The sequence below is a fragment of the Podarcis bocagei genome, assembly GCF_964188305.1.
Source record: "Podarcis bocagei genome assembly, chromosome: 1".
Taxonomy (NCBI): domain Eukaryota; kingdom Metazoa; phylum Chordata; class Lepidosauria; order Squamata; family Lacertidae; genus Podarcis; species Podarcis bocagei.
In genome coordinates this window covers 37561145-37580699 of record NC_138125.1, presented here as the reverse complement: position 1 = coordinate 37580699, position 19555 = coordinate 37561145, and the positions used below count along the sequence as shown (strand labels likewise).

The 19555-nt window shown below is 40.0% G+C and overlaps 1 protein-coding gene across 2 annotated transcripts in view; it reads left to right on the top strand.

The window, feature by feature from the left end:
• SCFD1 (sec1 family domain containing 1) overlaps positions 1–19555 on the top strand; it is a 42037-nt gene that overhangs the window by 3682 nt on the left and 18800 nt on the right. The window contains exons 3-14 of one of the 2 annotated variants that reach the window (XM_081208723.1): positions 160–248; positions 1069–1159; positions 3272–3394; positions 3675–3762; positions 4548–4637; positions 6392–6447; positions 10517–10602; positions 10972–11071; positions 15683–15822; positions 16956–17046; positions 17941–18014; positions 19135–19216. In XM_081208723.1, the coding sequence (XP_081064849.1) occupies positions 160–248; positions 1069–1159; positions 3272–3394; positions 3675–3762; positions 4548–4637; positions 6392–6447; positions 10517–10602; positions 10972–11071; positions 15683–15822; positions 16956–17046; positions 17941–18014; positions 19135–19216 (1110 nt within the window). The remainder of the gene's footprint in view (positions 1–159; positions 249–1068; positions 1160–3271; positions 3395–3674; positions 3763–4547; positions 4638–6391; positions 6448–10516; positions 10603–10971; positions 11072–15682; positions 15823–16955; positions 17047–17940; positions 18015–19134; positions 19217–19555) is intronic. The other variant, XM_081208724.1, reaches the window with a different exon arrangement.

The window sequence follows — 19555 nt, the reverse complement described above, 5'->3', positions numbered from 1 at the left end:
TTGCTTTCTAGTTTGCTTAGTGTGTATGCAACTAATAAAACCTGACCATAGCATTCTTCTTCCTCTCTGATTGGTTGACCTCAAAAGAGTCCTATCCTCTCCCCTAAATATGTCAAGTTCCTTACTGGAATTATGCTAATAGGTATTTTTGTGTTGCAGGTTCTCATTTATGACAGATTTGGCCAAGATATAATATCTCCATTATTGTCAGTGAAAGAATTAAGAGACATGGGCATTACTTTACATCTGTATGTATCTATATGTATACGTTTTGCGGTTGTGTTACTTTATACGTTGTTTGAAAAAACATGTGGTTTTTTTATGGTGAGGAGGATAAGGTTGCATGTTAAACCACCAGCTGGGTAACTGGTCAATAATGGGAAGCTGAAGGATGCTAGTTATGCTTACAGTGATGTATTCTCTCTTGTAAAGAGCAGACTGAAGCTCTGGCATGTCTAAGTATGCCAGTCTTTACCTAAAACAGCACATAAATCCATTACATTGCTTACAAAATTAAGAGAAGGCTGAAAGCAGTTTTAATTTTGCAAGTTACTGGGCATACAGTAAGAGCATATCTGAAAAACATATTTTCATTATACTTAAGTCTATGCAATCTACCTTTTCAAGTCATAGTTCTGAAACACCTGAGACAGCTCCTTTTCCTTTTTTCAGACTAATCATACAAGCTATGAATGGGTACATTGAGATGCCGTGGTTAACCTTGATTGCAATTCATGATGTGTGGTCAACAAACTGCTTAACTATAGTTAAGGGAACAGGAGAGAAAGGAATACACCTTCCTTGGGCAGGCTTTCAGTTAAACTGCAATTAAAGAAAAACTAGCATTACTTCTGCATCAGCAAATTATGTAGAAAGTGCCATGTGCCCAATCCAATAGATGATTACTTGGAAGAAGGCTGATTGCACGGTCAAGCTCTGCCCAAGCAAGTGTGCATAGGATTGAAGCTGTTGAAGCCTTTTTTGTTTCTAGGGCTTTTTGTTGTTGTTCCATTTGTTTCAAGAAAGAGTAAAACAGTTCACAAATGAAGCTTGTTCTTTTATTTCCAGTCTTCTGCACTCCGATCGAGATTCTATTCCAGACGTTCCAGCAATATATTTTGTAATGCCAACAGAGGAAAATATTGACAGGCTGTGCCAGGTAGTGTGACGTGCTTAATGTCCATTGTAAGAGTTTAAAAATTCATGTTGTAACACAAGAAACTGGACTTTGTTTTACTGCCAGATAAAAGGTAGTGTTTATGCTTCAGCAGCATAGATGTTAGGGCTGTGACTTCATTGTCTGCAGCATGTACTCCACATCAGCAAATCCAGTGATGAGCCAACTGCTTAGAAAATACTCTTACTACTTACAGTGGTTATGCTATGGATCAAAGAGGTTCTTAAGTGTCGTTGGCAGTTAGGAGAGACAGCTTGCTACTGCTGTAGCCCCTGCAAACGTGTTGTCTTGTATGATTATTCCCTACTTTCCTTGCAGTTTTAAAGTCCATCTACTACCTGTGCTAGTGTGTACGAATATATCAGGTGTCAAGTGTTCGAAGCTCCCATTGTTCTAGGCTCATTTTGCGACGGAATTTCATTAGCATGAGCAGCTTCTGAGCTCTGGGTGCAGTACTGTGCCCAAGATTTCAAACTGCAGAGTGGAAGGAAAGGAAGACCATTTTCTGCCTCCCCACTTCCAGCTACTCTCTGAAGACTGTAGAAGAGACCCTCTTAAGAATATTAGGGGGGTGGGCAGGGGAAGGACCAGATCATGTGAAAAATGAGCATAATATTTTAGCTGCAGTTCATTCATTTTCAGCTTTGTATTCTTGTTATGAAAAAATCTGCCTAGACATTCCGTTATTGCACCCATAACCTAGGTTTAAGGTGCATTTAGCTCCTAGCTTTCATATCTCAGTTTGTAACACTGGCTGGCTTGCTTAACTTTTTCTTAAAATCCAGAAATTGATATAGCAGTGAATATCAGGTATAACTCAAATCTCCTTTTCACATGGGGAAAAAAACCTTCATTCTCATTTACCCCAACCTCTGAGCATTATGACAATGTGATTTTCACCTTTTGTTAAGGGAGTGAGCCAGAGTTGTTGCAACATTCTTAATTTGATTAAGCTTTTCAGGTGATTTGAATGTAACATTTCATAATCTGAGATATCTCTTGGAGTGATTTCTGGAACCATGACCATGACCATGAAAATGATTCATTATGCCCCATTCCTGTAGATTTAATGTATATTATACAAGCTGAGGCAACACATGGTATTAGTAGAATTATATATAATCAGGGTGCATAGATTAATTTTTTCTCCCATCAAAGCCCATACAGGGCAGGCCACAACCTTTGTATTGGTGCAATTTAGGATTGCAGTTTTTAGTGAATGAATGTCCAGCATATCAATTTAACACTGCTGACACCTGCAGGACACATGCAGACACTGCAGAGGCTTTTAAACTCAAATCTCAGACTGAGTTCTTCTCTAGACAGATCTAATCCAGGACAGATGCAATAACACAATGTGCAGAAAAATGAACTAATCAATATATTCAAAATTTACCCAAATGAGCTCAGCAGAAAAGCGTCTTATTAGGGTCAAAACAGGCTATATAAAGAAATGGCATATTCTGTTAATTTTTGGTTTGAAGTGTGGATACTTGGATAATATTAAATGGGAAGCTGCTTTACCCATGCTTATCAAAATAACAGAATAACTGCTTTTCTGAATAAGCTTTATTCTGTCCCATGTTAGACATCTTAATAACCAGGAGTGATGTCCACTCAGAGATGCACACATTCTCACCAGTCAAAAGCATTGTATTTGTGGAATATGAACTTGACAAATGATTACCCTAGGCCACTGGCAAGTAAGGAGCAAGAATTTTAACTAAACTTGGGGCGATTACAAATGAAACCACATACCACTGTGTTCTGCCCAGTTTTTTATTTATTTTATTTGCATGAGACATTCGAGCATGCTTCCCACATGTCAGCATACATACAAATGAATATAGGACTGGGGATGTGCACCTCAAACTAAGCTTTGGGACACTGCAGATTAAACACTGACACTTCAGAAGAACATTTTCTGCAAAACTCCCTAGTATTGTATATATTGTCTGTTATTGGCATGGGTTATGCTGCCTTATAGGAGATTAATTTTTAGAAGCACTACTGTATAGTAAAAGCTTTCATTTTTAAAGTATACTTGTTATCTAAAAAATTCTGGTGTTTTTAACATTCATTTTTTTCTTTCAGGATCTTAGAAACCAACTTTACGAATATTATTATTTAAATTTTATTTCTGCCATTTCAAGAAGTAAACTGGAAGATATTGCAAATGCTGCTCTGGGTGCCAGTGCAGTAGCACAAGTAGCTAAGGTAAAGTACATTATTCCAAACATTCATATTGAAGTACCTGTTACTTTCAAAACTGATTCAACAAGTTTTTTGGAGTGTGGGGTTCTTAGGTTGGGAGTTGGCAAAATTGGGTATTTCAGTTTGTGCAGGTTGGAACTATTTTGCAAAGATAATACTGCTATTGCATATAAGCCCTTGTTGTTCCTTAAATAAAAATAATGTTTTGATATAGTAGTGATTCAATATAAACTAATCATTTACGTGTTATTTTTACTAATGATCCCTTTGTTTTGATGTATAGGTTTTTGACCAATATCTCAACTTCATTACTTTGGAAGATGATATGTTTTTATTATGCAATCAAAACAAGGAGCTTGTTTCGTATCGTGGTAGGTGGATTATTCTAAAAACAGTTATTTTGTTAAACGTCTAGCATTTTAAGAGAACATAATGGTGTAATTCTGTATGTGCACCCAGACATTCTAATGCTGGTGACGGTGTGGAGTTTTGCTACTGACTTCATTTTCCATTATTCGCCTTGATTACTTGCCTACATTTATTATTGAGCTGTAATCGATTATTGAAGTTTATGAAAGTAAGCACATAAAGTGCTTTCTGCTGTTTAGACCAAGTACCGTATTTTTTGCACCATAACACTCACTTTTTTCCTCCTAGAAAGTAAGGGAAAATGTCTGTGTGTGTTATGGAGGAAATGCCTACGGGTGGCATGCCTACGGATTTTCCTCCTCTAAAAACTACGTGCGTGTTATGGTCGGGTGCGTGTTATAGAGCGAAAAATACGGTATATCTTTACTATCAGGCAAGAAACATAAATGGAGGGTAGAATCCAACATGCAATCAGACTGCTGCTCATGCGACAAGGTTGCTGCTTCCTCTCATCACCCCTGCAGCCCCCTACGTGCCCCCCCCAAATTTGCTTCTGCTCCTTCATCCCTTTGGGACAAATTTTGAGGGTGCACGCAAGGCTGCAGGGGGAAGAGATTATGGAGATAACCTCTCACACAACAGACAGCATTGGATACACCCTGGAATTTTAAAATTGTTTTGGTCTGCTAGAATTTTCAGCTTTTAATCTAGAGTGAATGACACATAGGCATAATTTATACAGTACAGTAATCTGATTTTTTTCTCCTCTCCCTTTTTGGTATTGCAGCCATCAACAGACCAGATATAACAGACACGGAAATGGAGACTGTAATGGATACAATTGTAGACAGCCTTTTCTGTTTTTTTGTTACACTTGGTAAGTATGTTGGTTTCTTAAATATCATACCTCTGTAAGGAATGCTGTGAAATTCCCTCTACAGTGGTGCCTCGCAAGATGAAAAGAATCCGTTCTGTGATTCTCTTCGTCTAGCGGTTTTTTTCGTCTTGCGAAGCAAGCCCATTGACGGATTAGCGGATTAGCGCTTTTAGCGGCTTTTAGCGGCTTATCTGCTGATCGGATCAGCTGATAAGCGGATTAGCTGCTTAGAAAAAGGGGGGGAAGGGAAAAAAACCAGCAGGAACTCGCAAGACATTGTCGTCTTGCGAAGCAAGCCCATAGGAAATTCGTTTTGCGAAGCACCTCCAAAATGGAAAACTCCTTCGTCTAGCGAGTTTTCCGTCTTGCGAGGCATTCGTCTTGCGGGGCACTACTGTACATTAAGTCATATGTCATTCGAAGGAGGTGGTTAGGATAAAGCGAGCCACCTCTTCCTCAAAAATGCCCAGTGCCCTGAATTGTTTTTACAGAATTGAGCTCTATTCATGGTTACCTATTCCTAGAGTTTGCAAACCAGCTTCAAATGCTGTTATAAAGCAGAGTTTCAAAAAAGAATTTGAAGATGGTTCATCATGCTTGAAATTAACATTGGCACACAAATAATTTTGCACCATGAATAGTAGTGAAACATGAAGTAGGGTGAATTCAGCTGGAAGAGAGGAGAAGAAAGCATAGGAATTGTACAGATCAATGGTTAAGTGAATTTGCTCATGCAGAAATTTTCACATTTTCAGGGACCTCCCCTTTGCCCTCAGCTTCCTGCCGCATTCAGCAGTATCCTCCCGACCTCTGGAGAGGCTTTTGGGAGCTGCTATGCAGAAATCATATTCTGCCCACCCATTTCCACTTGGATTTTGTGGATCCAACCCTATGGGTGTTGTATAGCAAAGTAATTGAGAAAAGGTTCTTCCTGTTCCACTGCTCCTCTGCCTGCACACCTCCGTGAATCTGCTACAGAGACTTGGGAGAACAGATTTGAGAGGGTTTGCGAGAAGTGGAAGTCCATGCGTTGGTGGAACAGTTCATTGGATACAACCTCATTTCTGCAGTGGCTTGGACTTTGTAAAATAAGGATTTCTTCTGTAAATGTTGTCAAAAAAGAAATAGAGTCCTAGACCGAGGACAGCAACAGTATGATATGATTTCATGTTATTCTCTTTGAACATTTAATAATTTGTAGGAATTAAAGATATTGATAGATATTAGATGCTCTTGATATATGAATTGTTCGAACTCAGAGCTTACAATTTACCCATCTGTATCTGGCTAAAGATTAAAAATTAAGAATTATTCAGGAAAAGCTTCCCTATTTAAGTTTGCATGTCCTGTTATGACAGTGATAATCTGTCACTCAAGATGTGATGTTTCAGAATGTGGTTTCAAACAATTCAATTCCTTAAATCTCCTGGAACATATAAAGTAGATATGTCCTGTATTAGGTCTGCAAAATGATCCCTTTGGAGAACTAAGAAATACATTTAACAGCTTGAGAGGTGTCTAGCTATCTTCTATTGGCTAGCCTTTTAAAAAATGCTCAAAAATTCCCTCTGAATAAGGGAATTTCTCAGCACTTTAGAAAGTTTTCATAAGCTTTGTTTAAATATTATTAACCCATATTTATTTAATAAAATTAACTTGGTAGCAGGCAATATAAAAGCCATTTATCCTAAAAGAAACATAGTAGACTCTATAACAGCATTTCCCCCAAAAAATCAATTTTTATTTTTTAATAGGAGCTATTCCAATAATCCGATGTTCAAGGGGAACAGCAGCAGAAATGGTGGCAGTGGTGAGTTGTGAAATATCCCAACTGAATTAATTTTTGAAATATGTATGACAGGCATCATGAAGGGAGAATCACTGTTTAACTGAAAGCCAAACAGCAGACAGACAATTGTTTTTACTGAGCTATATCACAGAGGAGACAGAACGGTCAATGTAACTTTACATTGTCATGGTAACTCCACTTGTGTGTCCCAAGCTAAACAGACACAATCTAAGAATGTTTTTATCCACTGCAATTCTTAGGAAGACATGTGCAGTAGAATTTCTGGGTTTGGACATAGCATTAAGCTATGGTTTAGTGCTACATAAACCAGCCTTAGGCTTGTGCACTCTGTGCACGATTTAAGAAGTATGCAAACTCTGGGCATAATTATTTTCCCTCCCATTGGTTCCAGTGGGAGGGAATAGTTTTAAAAGGCCTTATCAGGAAAATCTGCTCAACCAGCTCCTGCTAATGGTAAGCCAGCAGAGGTTAGGTTGATGTGGTGGTTTCTCCATCATGGAGTATTCCACCACCTTTGAGTACTTCCCATGTCTTGGATTGGCTAGCTGCCTCTTAACTGACCTGGGTATGCAGTGTCCCCTTGCTTCTAGGTGCATGTGTCTTATGTGTCTTTGATTACATCCTGGCATGCGCTCCTGTAGTCTAGGAAGGAAAGCTAGTGGCATATGAAAGTGTTGTCTGTTCAGACAAGGTTGAGGATATGGGAAGAACTCTAAATTATATTGAGTTCTTTGTAAGTTGGAGCTTCTTTATTGGTCCAGCATAACCCTATGCATGTGTACTTAGACACAAGTCCTATTCAGTTCAGCGGGACTTACTTCCAGTTAAGTGTGCATAAGATTGTGGGGTTAGTACTGAGCTTATGCTAGCTTGCAACAATAGTGGAATATTTTTAAAACAGTAATACTTGGGAAGGGAGGAGATAGCTGTGATGTAAAGTGGAAAGGCCTGTTTGTCCCCTTTTTAAAAATGGCCCATATGTAATCTGGTGCCTCTCAAGGGCATGAACTGAGAACACAGTGTATTTGTACATGAACTAGGGGTAGTGTACTTAAAAGATCACCTTATTCCTTATACCTGGTCTAATCTTTGCAATATGCCACTCAGGCATGTCTAGTGGTGACTGGCAGTGTCAGCCTGTCCTCAACAGGAAATAGTGTGGTGCTTTTTGTATAGAAAAAGCAATCTGGCACAGTCTGTACTGAGTTTCGGTGCCAACTTAAGACTTTGTTGTTTCATGATGATGATGATGATGATGATGATAATAATAATAATAACAACAACAACAACAATAATAATAATAATTAATAATAATTTATTATTTATACCCCGCCCATCTGGCTGGGCCTCCCCAGCCACTCTGGGCGGCTTCCATAAAAACCAAAAATACAATAAAATATCACACGTTAAAAACTTCCCTGAACAGGGCTGCCTTAAGATGTCTTCTGAATGTCAGGTAGTTGTTTATCGCTTTGACATCTGCTGGAAGGGCGTTCCACAGGGCGGACACCACTACCGAGAAGGCCCTCTGCCTGGTTCCCTGTAGCTTTGCTTCTTGCAATGAGGGAACCGCCAGAAGGCCCTCGGCGCTGGACCTCAGCGTCCGGGCAGAATGATGGGGGTGGAGACGCTCCTTCAGGTATACTGGACCGAGGCCGTTTAGGGCTTTAAAGGTCAGCACCAACACTTTGAATTGTGCTCGGAAACGTACTGGGAGCCAATGTAGGTCTTTCAAGGACCGGTGTTATATGGTCTCGGCGGCCGCCCCCAGTCACCAGTCTAGCTGCCGCATTCTAGATTAGTTGTAGTTTCCGAGTCACCTTCAAAGGTAGCCCCACGTAGAGTGCATTGCAGTAGTCCAAGCGGGAGATAACCAGAGCATGCACCACTCTGGTGAGACAGTTCGCGGGCAGGTAGGGTCTCAGCCTACGTACCAGATGGAGCTGGTAAACAGCTGCCCTGGACACAGATTTGACCTGTGCCTCCATGGACAGCTGTGAGTCCAAAATGACTCCCAGGCTGCGCACCTGGTCCTTCAGGGGCACAGTTACCCCATTCAGGACCAGGGAATCCTCCACACCTGCCCGCCTCCTGTCCCCCAAAAACAGTACTTCTGTCTTGTCAGGATTCAACCTCAATCTGTTAGCCGCCATCCATCCTCCAATCCTCCTCCAATCATGAAGCTTTCTTATGAAAAGATTTGGATCGCCTTAGTGTTTGGATGGGAGATAATATCAGAACCCTGTGTACACTTCCAAGAGTTCCATGAAAGAATAAAGGCAGAATGTAGATGAACTTAAATCGTTTTGGAGGGAGTGTATGAACACTCAGCCTTCAAAGACGGTAACTCATGAAAAAGAAAAGATTGCAGAATGGTGTAGCATTGCTATGCAATAAAAGTGACACCAAAGGTGTCTAGGCTGTTCACATAGTCATCACAATAACAATGGAATAACAATTATCACAAAATTTTGATGGCTCATAGGAAAATGACATTTCTCTATGAGCATGCAGGAGCCCTTCAGTAAACAATGGGTTCAGTCCCATCCAAAGACAGGCAGGAATAATGAAATGAAAGAGTTTAGCAGCCACCCCTCATATTGGTTCCAGTTCCTTTCCCTGCCTTGCTTGGAATAGGTTAGTTTATCTCAGCCTGGGCATTCAAGATTCCTTCTGGGGGAAAAACAAGAACAAATAAGATTAGCTGTGCAAAAGAAACAGTACAGGAAATCTGATGTCTGATTTTACTACAGTGACACATGCCTTTGTTACATCCTGTTTGTCTTGCTCCACCTTAGCAAAGCTTTCAACATCTATTGTAGTGGCTTATGAGATCCAACATATCCCTCACCTTTAAACACCACAGCTCAGCTCATTCCACCAGGACTTCAGCAGCATTTGCTGCTCACTCTGCTAATGGTTCTGTTTTGGAGATTTGTAGCACAGTTACCTGGTTTATGATGAGTAGCTTGAGCACATCCCATTGTTTACTGAAGGGCTCTCACAGAGCACAAACCATTGAATAATGTGAATGCTGCTTCTGGGGACACACACAAGACCTTCTGACCAATCCTTGTGGTTGAGTGGCATCCAGTTTTCTATTTGACCTTGCCTTTTCGGTTGGCTCCTTTTTATATCAGCAATTTCACCAACATTTGAACTTGTCAGACATCCTCTTTGTGTCATGCCTTTTCATAGTTTTTTTTTCTTCTCCTGATTACGATTCTTCTTGAATTTCCTCTTGGTTTTGTCTCCCGGTTTTCACTTCCTTAAGGTCTGCAAGAACTTGGCAACAGGGCAGGAACTGGAGGCAGGATGTGAGGGTTGGCTGCTAAGCTTTTACTTTCATTACCTTACCCCTGTCTATGTCTGGGTAGTGGATCTTTAGCCAGTGTTTACTGAGCCCATTGTCTCCCTCACATTCCCAAAAGGAGCATTCACAGTAAGTTTAAAATGCTCCATTCTCAAGTTTGGATCTTTCAGCTTTCCTTGATTATTGAGATATTTATACCCCAGCTTTTCAATTCCAGAAGGTAATCTCAAGCTGGTTATCTCTCTACCGTTATTTCATCATGGACCATTTTCTCATTATTTTCATCTTCGTCCTCATATAGGCTGTGGGGAAATTGACAGGTTCATTCTGTTATATTTAGCTATATTTATGGATATATGGGGATGCAGGTGGCGCTGTGGGTTAAACCTAGGACCAGAGCCTAGCACTTGCCGATCAGAAGGTTGGTGGTTCGAATCCCCACGATGGGGTGAGCTCCCGTTGCTCGGTCCCTGCTCCTGCCATCCTAGCAGTTTGAAAGCACGTCAAAGTACAAGTAGATAAATGGGTACCGCTCTGGCGGGAAGGTAAACGGTGTTTCCGTGCGCTGCTCTGGTTCGCCAGAAACGGCTTAGTCATGCTGGTCACATAACCCGGAAGCTGTACGCCAGCTCCCTCGGCCAATAAAGCGAGATGAGTGCCGCAACCCCAGAGTCGGTCACGACTGGGCCTAATGGTCAGGGGTCCCTTTACCTTTACCTTTATGGATATATGAAAGCTCTGATAAATCTTTTTCAGAAACTAGATAAGAAACTCCGGGAGAACCTCAGAGATGCCAGAAACAGCCTTTTCACAGGTGACACACTTGGAGCTGGACAATTCAGGTATCAACATCTACTTGTATTTTTCAGCAGCCCTTTTTAATATGTATTCATGCTTTGCAGATTTGCAGCATGTCATTGCTTTTCATCTGCTTAGCTGGAAGATATAGCAATATTGGGATTTAAAATCCTAAGGAGAGAAAAACATTCTACATGATTTTAAAATGATGGAATGATTTTAAAATGGGGAAACCAAGCCAGATGGGCAGGGTATAAATAAATCATTATTATTATTATTATTATTATTATTATTATTTAGCAGGTGGCAAAATGCTTCATATTTCATAACTATTCTGCAGTGTTTGGCAATGAATTTGGCCACAGAAATATTCCAAATATGTTTCAGGTTATTAACTTAATATTTTTATTTAGTTTCCAGAGACCTCTCTTAGTACTTGTTGATAGAAACATCGATTTGGCAACTCCTCTACACCATACTTGGACCTACCAAGCCTTAGTGCACGATGTACTGGTAAGAAACTTGTTTTTTGTGACCATATATTCTTTGTTTATTATTATTACCAGCTCAATAATGTAAAACTTTGGTTCAGTGCTTGCCTTAAGACAGAAATGGGAAAATTGTTTCTCTCCAGATAGCATTGGATGACAACTCCCATCATCCCTGACCATCAGTTATGTTAGCTAGAACTGATGGGAGTTTGAGTAACAACATCTGTAGAGCCACAGATTCCCCATCCATGGCTGGTAAAACTGCCTAAAAACCCATTTCTTTCCACATAAAGGAAAACAGAAATCCTTACATGTGCAAAACAGCTGTTAGTTTGAACCATAATTTCCCTCCCATTATAACTGTTTATGAATGTAATTTGAGGCTGTGGTCTGCTGTAGTACAAATTTAGTTACTACTTAACTTTCACATAATGACAGTTGTGCTGTCAAATTCCTCAAATTTTGGCTGGACTTCATAACCATTCATTATTTCTAGTAGTCAGTGAGATTGGTTTTTCACTTGCTGCTCTACAAGTACATTGCTTTTGTACTTGCTTTCTGGTGAGGTGGATTTTATATGCGTTGGTTACCATATTTGTAGACCACTGAACTTGTGTGATGTGCATAGTGGATGCAGTAATAACAGTGAGATGAGATGAGAGCTAATAAACTGGATGGGAGCTAATAAACTGAAGCTCAATCTGGATAAGACTGAGGCACTGTTAATGGGTGGTTCCTTTAAGCCAGACAGGAAGGTGGCCTGTACTCAATGAGGTTACAGTACCTCTGAAGAAGAGGGAATGTGCCTTGTGGATACGTCTCAATCCATTGCTGTTGCTTGAGGCTCAGGTGGCCTAGGTGGTCCAGAGTGCATTCCAACAGCTTTGGCTGGTAGCCTAGCTGTGCCCCTGTTTGGACAGAGATAGCTTAACTTCTGTTGGCTATGCTCTGGTAACCTCTAGGTTAGATTTTTGCAATGCATATGTCGGGCTACTTCTGAAGATGGTTCGGAAACTTCAGCTGCTGCAGAATTCAGCCAGGGCGAGACAGTTTGAGCATAAAACACCAATCCTGGCCTGACTTCACTGGCTGCCAATTAATTTTCCGGGCCCAACTCAAAGTGCTGGTTTTGACCTATAAAGCCTTAAACGGCTTGGGACCACAATAACTTAATAATTCCTCTCCCCATATGGACCTCCCCGGACCTGCAATCATCATCTTAGGCCTTTCTTAGTGTGCCTCCTCTGCAAGAGGTCTGGAGGGGAGGTAACACAAGAATTGGCCTTTTCAGTGGTGGCTTCCCATTTGTGGAATGCTCTCCTAGAAGGCTCGCCTGGTGCCTTTGTTACATATCTATAGGAACCATTCCTCATTTTCCAGGCCTTTGGCTAATTAAAAAATCTATGGCCTTTTAAACTGTTTTTTTCTATGTTATGTGTTTTTGAGTTTTTATATTGTAAACAGCCCTGTGATCCTTAGAGGAAGGGAGTTATAGAAATTTAAATAAAATATAGCCAATAAATAAAATATAGCCAATACTTGGGATCATTTTTACCTGTTGTAACAAAAGCTTTTAGTTTACTGTTTGAATGTTTCATGAAGTTTGCACATATCATCAGAACAATATTTAGTACTGTTTTATAATTCCTATTCAGTTCATAACACAACTATCAACATTAAACATTAAAATATTATTCATCACCACAAGATGGTGTAGATGTTCCATATTAAGAAACTCAAAGAATAGCAAGACAGTCTTGTGGTTATAAGTTGCTGTTTTTTAACTAGGAAAAGAAAACCTAAAGAATTATGGATAGCTGTTAACCAGAGCTGATATAGCCCTGTTAGACTATTTTAGGCCTCTACATCTACATGTAACTTTATGCATCTGAAGGAGACTAGAGTCCACTTACATAAATTATGCCATAATAAATTTATCAGTCTTTTAAGACTTGACAACTCCCCATGCTACCAATCTGGGCATATTAACTTTCTTTTTGAAAAATCCTTCATTTTTGTTTATGAACCCAAACCAGAGATTCCCAAACTGTGGTCCATGGACCACTAGTGGTCTGCGAGCTTTATTCAGGTGATCCATGGTATGTTTGTGCATTTGTGATTGAAGACAGCATATGCATCACATTAAACATTCATATTGATTTTTAATTGTATATTTGCTGCTACTTTTAATTTATAATATTTTGATTTGTATGGTATTCAAATTGTAATACAATAAAATATGGGTGGAATTCAACAGCATGTTATTGCAACGCTCCATCTGCACAGACACTCATTATAGTCTTGCCTAGGGAGAATACTGATCACATATCTTAATAAAAATAAACTATTTCAAGAAGATGTATATTATGTCTTAAAGCAGGTGGTGGTTCTGAAATATGAAATTGTTTTTAGGATACAGTTACCTTTGAAATTCAAATAATAACCACTTCTTAAAAGCATATTTCCGGGAAACACTTTAAATAGAGTTTATAGATGTTTTTCTAACATTTCTGACATACAAGTTGAATTTCAGAATTAATACTTCATAAAGCTAGTATAATTTATTTAGGGGCATTTTATCACTTTTATAGAATTTTTATTTTTGTAATGGGAAAACGTTACATAAGTTTTTTCTTTTTTATGTAAATCAATGTTCATTTTTCTCTTGGCTGATGCACTCAAGGGAGATTGTGGCATGCTGAACCAAATGCCATTCCAGCTACATATTTATAGCAATACATCTGTTTAGGTAATAACCATATAATAACCAATATAACCATTGCTGCTTATAAGCAGGTTGATCTGTGGAGAATTGCATTACTCTTTTCATTAGGAGTCAGAAAGTTGTGTTCTGTGAAAGTACAGAAAATATTTTTCTTCTCCTGAGTGGGGTAGACATTTCCCCATAATTCACATTAATATCTTTCAGTTCTTTACTAGAGGAGTCAAGCAAAGCAAAGAGTAGGCTTGGCGCTCTCCTACCCAACTCTTTTCTCTCTTTTTCTCCCCACCCCTCCCATGGCAGTATCGGTCTGTTAGATCCTCTTTATGTTCTTATGAACTGAGTAGTCCATAGGACATCTTCATCTCCCCCATTTCATCCCTACCACCTGAAGCGTTGGAGTCTGTTCTTCCTACACCGATGCAAAAGTTTTACCATATTTTTGGTTGGGAAATAGATATAAATGGAGCTGAAGTATAATAATGCCAGTCAGCATAAGGAGAAAATGCTTGGAAAATTGCAGTATCCTCCCATTTGCTGTTGAATTAAAGCCATTGAAGAGCCAAATTTGGTGGCTAGGTTGCTCACCGGGGCAAGACTATTTGAGCATATCATGCCAGTCCTGGTTTGGCTGCCACTTAGTTTCCAGACCCAATTCAGAGTGCTGGTTTTGACCTATAACGAGTTAAATGACTCAGGACCACAATACCTGAAGCTATGGCAACATGAGAATGGACCTTCTCTGTAGTGGCATGTTTTCTCCTGCTCTGGAGAGTAAGATTCAAACCAATGGCTTCAAGTTAGGAGCCATTCCGACTAAACAACAGATAAAACTTTCTGACAGTAAGAGCTGTTTGAAAGTGGAACGGTCTCCCTCAGGAGGTTGTGGACTCTCCTTTCTTGGAGGTTTTTAAGCAAAGGTTGGATGGCCATAGATGCTTTAGTCGTGATTTCTGCATTGCATGGAGTTAAATTAGATGACCCTTGGTGTTCCTTCCAGCTCTACAATTCTATGCTATTATTTGAACACAATCATATGCCAGTGTGAAATACTTATTATAGTTGTGTGTAGTGCTTAATATAATGTGTGACTCTTCCATTTTGACTTTTTGCTAGGCAGAGAAAAAGAACAGTAAGGACAGTTACTAACTTTTAGCCATCTTTTTTAAAGTAAGAAACAATTACAGAGAGTTGCACTGGTAGCTGCAGCTTCTAGGCGGGAGATGCCATTTTTAATTCTCCAAACACCAACTGTGTGAGGAAATGTCGGGTGTAAATGCGTTGAATAATAATAATAATCCAGAGGTGCCTTTCATTTGTGTTGCCTGAAATGGTTCCAGGAATGAGAGGAGATAGATATGGGCAAAATTAAAGAACTCCCTTTGTCTCTCTTTTCTCTATCCCATCTCCAAGCTGTTCTTCATACAATGCAGACTCCAGTTCAGAGGATGAGAGGGTAATCCACAGCAAGGAAAAAAGAGAACCTTATTTTCTCTCACTTTCAATGTATATTTTCTTCCATCCCCACCCCTCCCATTTCCCAGGTTGTCTTGGATTGCCTGGGCATTCTCAGAACAAAAGAGGAAGGAAGCAAATTAAAAAGCGTCTGAATGTTTTGCAGAAACATAGCCAAATAATGTTTTGTAATATTCAGAAGTTGCAACAGTTGCCCAATGGAAAAAGCCAATAATAATAATAATATCTATTCTTAAGCTTTTGTACAAAGAGTAGACTACAAGTAAACTAGCACAATTTGAGGCAGCGTTTAAAATGTCATATTTAATAGAAAGAATATGAGATTTCATTTGCTCTGCATATTCAGACTATAATCCCATTTTGAATTAGGAATATTCTGCTTTCCATTGTGGGGCAGCAGGCAAAAATGTTTAATCCATATAATTTTCTTTAAAGGATTTTCATTTGAACAGAGTTGTTTTGGAAGAGTCTTCAGGAATGGAAAATTCCCCAGCAGGTGCTAGACCAAAGAAAAAAAATAAAAAGTCATATGATTTAACTGCAGCTGATAAATTTTGGCAGAAGCATAAAGGAAGGTAAGCTGGATATTTTAAATGAACTACTTCTGCTTCAAGGTCTATTACTAACTTGGGGTTTTGCCCCTGCTCACTCCACTTACCAATCTCTCTGCCATTCCCCACCACATCAACCCCCTTCCCACCTCATGCCACTACGGAGGTCACTGTTCACCTTCCTAACCCCATTTCCAAAGCCACGTCTCTCTTCTTCAGGCTTGCTTTGCACTCATTTTCACCTTCACCCCAACTTCCTTTTGTTCAACTCTCCTTGAATACAAATAACCCCCATAGTAACCTCTTGCATCTTTCTCATCCCACACATTGCAACTACTAAGCAGCCTTTTCACCTTCTGCCTGTCTATGAAGCCACCCCTTCTATTCTACAGACCCTTTCATGCCCCTGCTTCAATCCTATTCCTCTTATTCCCTCCTTTTTAACCCCCTTTGCACCTCCTCCACCCTCCTCTCCCTTGCACACAGACCACTCCCATTTTCATGCCTCCTCTCTCCAGTTTTGCAGCCTTCTTTACACAACATGATGATATATGTTACTCTATATTTAAGATGAATAAAATCTTAACAGCAAATCTGTCAGTTAGCTTATTCAGTTACAGAAGACTAAGGTCACTTGATGGGTGTTACACATAGATTGGTGTTTGCTTGTTAATAAAATATCTTCTAAATTACTACATTGAATCTAGAACGTCATGTCGAAGACAACACAGGGTACTAGAAGTGAAATACATAATTGTGGGAAGTTACTATGAAATGTTTGAAGGCTTCACATTGTTTATCTCTCTCACATGAAGCAGCTGAGGAATAGAAGAAGAAGAGGTTTAAAACAGCCAATTTTCAGTGTCCTTCTTGCTGGACTCCTCAAACAATGGCAGAAGTTAGGCAGAGGGACACTGAGAAGAAAATTGAGGTTTGAGTAAAGCAGGGATGGAGAGACAGGGTTCGTTTTAAAAAAAAAAGTTTTAACAAGGAGAAAAGAGAAGGGTACTGAGTTACTGTGTGCAGCCCCAGGTGTGTTTGCGATGAAGGGTTGGTGGGCTGAATGAAAGTGAATAGAGGACTATGGAAGCCGGGGTTTTTACGGACTGTGTTAATTTAAAGTGTAGATTTAAACAGTGCCTACATAATCTCTTTAGCCCTTTCCCAGAGGTAGCCGAGTCGGTTCAGCAAGAGCTAGAAACTTACAGAGCTCAGGAAGATGAAGTCAAGAGGCTTAAAAGTATAATGGTAAGATTTGCTTATATCTAACTTAAAATATTATTCTTGGAATTTATACAGTGCTTTAAAATGTTGACATTCAAGAAATGCACTGGGTGTTTCCAGGAAGTAAATGCACAGGAAGGGGGAGTTGGGAGGACTTGAGAGGCAATGCAGCACAGCCCTATTAGGACTGGAGTTTAAACCTCTAACAAGGTTGCACTTTTAAGAGATGCATGGAAAACAACTCCCGCAACCAAGCTTGTGCCAGATGTATTGCTCTGCTTTCATTTGGACCACATCAGTGGGGCTGAGAGGGGGGGGTCGTCTCATCTGGGCAGCCCAGGCCCTCCATACACACTGTCCAGGCTTGTACCCCAAAGAAATCCCTTCGGTGCTGGAGGAGACAGGAGGCAGCAGTTACATGTTACTGGTCTCTGCAGCCCCCCAGCAGGTGCTGGTATTCTCCAGTGGTTTGACTTCATCCCTGGAGGCACACTGTATCTTTTGATGCAGACAGCTGCCAACAACACTAGGAAAGCAGTGAACAATATCTCTATATTTTGAGGTAATTTTAAGGTCTGGCAGAGGGCTTGTTGGAAGTCTGCATTCACCCATTGTGTTGGTAATCATATTTTAGGGAGCCATTCACAGTAGAGACTTGAAAATGTTTCAGTATTTTCAGTCCTTCTTTGTGATTTTTGTGAACTGCTTTGAAATTATTTTTCCAGTTAAGTGATATATAAATTCTATGAAACAAATATATAAACCAGTAGACCTAGATTTATCTTTCTTCAAAACCTGTGTAAAATTGAATTGTGGTTCTTCTGTTATAAAGTTCAATATTTCAACTGGATTTTCACCATATTTTTGTTCTTCAAGTATATATGGTGGTTGTTTTTTTGAAATTATTTTTCTTCCCAGGGACTAGAAGGTGAAGATGAAGGAGCAATAAGTATGCTTTCTGATAACACAGCTAAGCTAACTTCAGCTGTTAGGTAAGCAATATTACTGAAGCATTCTTAAGTGCTTGCAAAAGACTTGTCATTTAATCGGTTTTCTTTCTTATTCAGTTTTAAGGATACTTGACTGACTCTCCAGAGTATGTTCCATAGTAGAAGCATAACACTGTGACACACTAGTGTACCCCAATGATATAAGATAACATGGGTGCCAAATTATAGGCTGGGAAGATTAGGAAGTCTGATTATTGAAATCATACCACTACAGATTACATCTTGTAACATTTGCTGAGGGGCAGAGAAATAGGATTTACATATCCAGTATCCTGATCCTGTGCTAGAGCTGGGTGATATTTCGATTCTTTGTCTGAAACTGGTACGAAGTTCAGATTGTGATATCGGTTTCAGACTTTTTGAGGCTGCCATGCATCGCAGCTCCCTGGCCACTGCCAGCACAGCGCATTTCACTCCCATCTGCCTGCCTGCCTGTGCTGTGCTGGCAGTGGCCAGGGAGCCTCAATGTATGGCCTGCTGAAATTGCCTGTTCTGCCTGCCTGCCTGCCTGTGTGTTTGCCTTCACCCGAGCAAGCTTCCATATCTCTTCTCTGGTGGTACTGTTATTGTTGGCTTGCTTCCCAAGTGACCAAAGGCCTCAGATATCACAGGTGCGTGTTTATAGGTGGAGACTCCTAGAGGCATTTAAAACTTTTCAGTGGCTGGTGATTCCAGTCAAGTTCCTCCCCACCCACTGTCCCCAAGTCACATACTTGGGAACTCTTATCACAGAGCCAGTGAGTAGAGCAAGGTAGGGCCTAAGGCAGCCTTTCCCAGCCTGGTTCCCCCTGACATTTTGGACTACAATTCTGTCCTTCGTGATGTCATGTTGGCTGAGGTTGATGGGAGTTGTCATCCAAAACATTTGTAGAAGACCAGGCTAGAAAAGGCTGGTGGTCTAAAGTGTGTCTTGGCACAGAGAACCTAAACTTGTTTTGGATATCCATTTCCTGTATCTCAGAAGCTGCTGATTTGAGCGTACTACTGTCTCTCAAAAGTATTATCTTGTTCCCTCATATGTATATCATATTTTGGGTTGCTAAATATGGAGTTGAATTGGACTACATAGTGCGGACAGTTAGTTTGTATGTAATTTCTTCAGCTCTCTTCCAGAGCTTCTAGAAAAGAAGAGGCTCATAGATCTTCATACAAATGTGGCCACAGCTGTTCTGGAACACATAAAGGTATGGAAAATAGAGCTATTTGAAGCTCATTAATCATGAAGCTTTCGAACATACTAAATATTCTGAAATCAGTGTTCTTCTGTAAAACATTTGCAATAACTTCATTTTTGGAAAAAGGAACAAGTAAGTTAACAGCAAAAAGAACAAGAAAGATACTATCTATCACAATCAAATTAAAATGCCAGACAAAAATTAACATTTTTGCAGAGCGCTTAAGCGAACCACTGAAATGATCTGCTATGCTTCCTTTGGGGAAGGGGCTATTCCTATAGCTGTGGTGCTGCCACTGATGAAGCCTTATTATGAGCAAGGGAAGGAAACTGGGAGAGCAGAGATTTT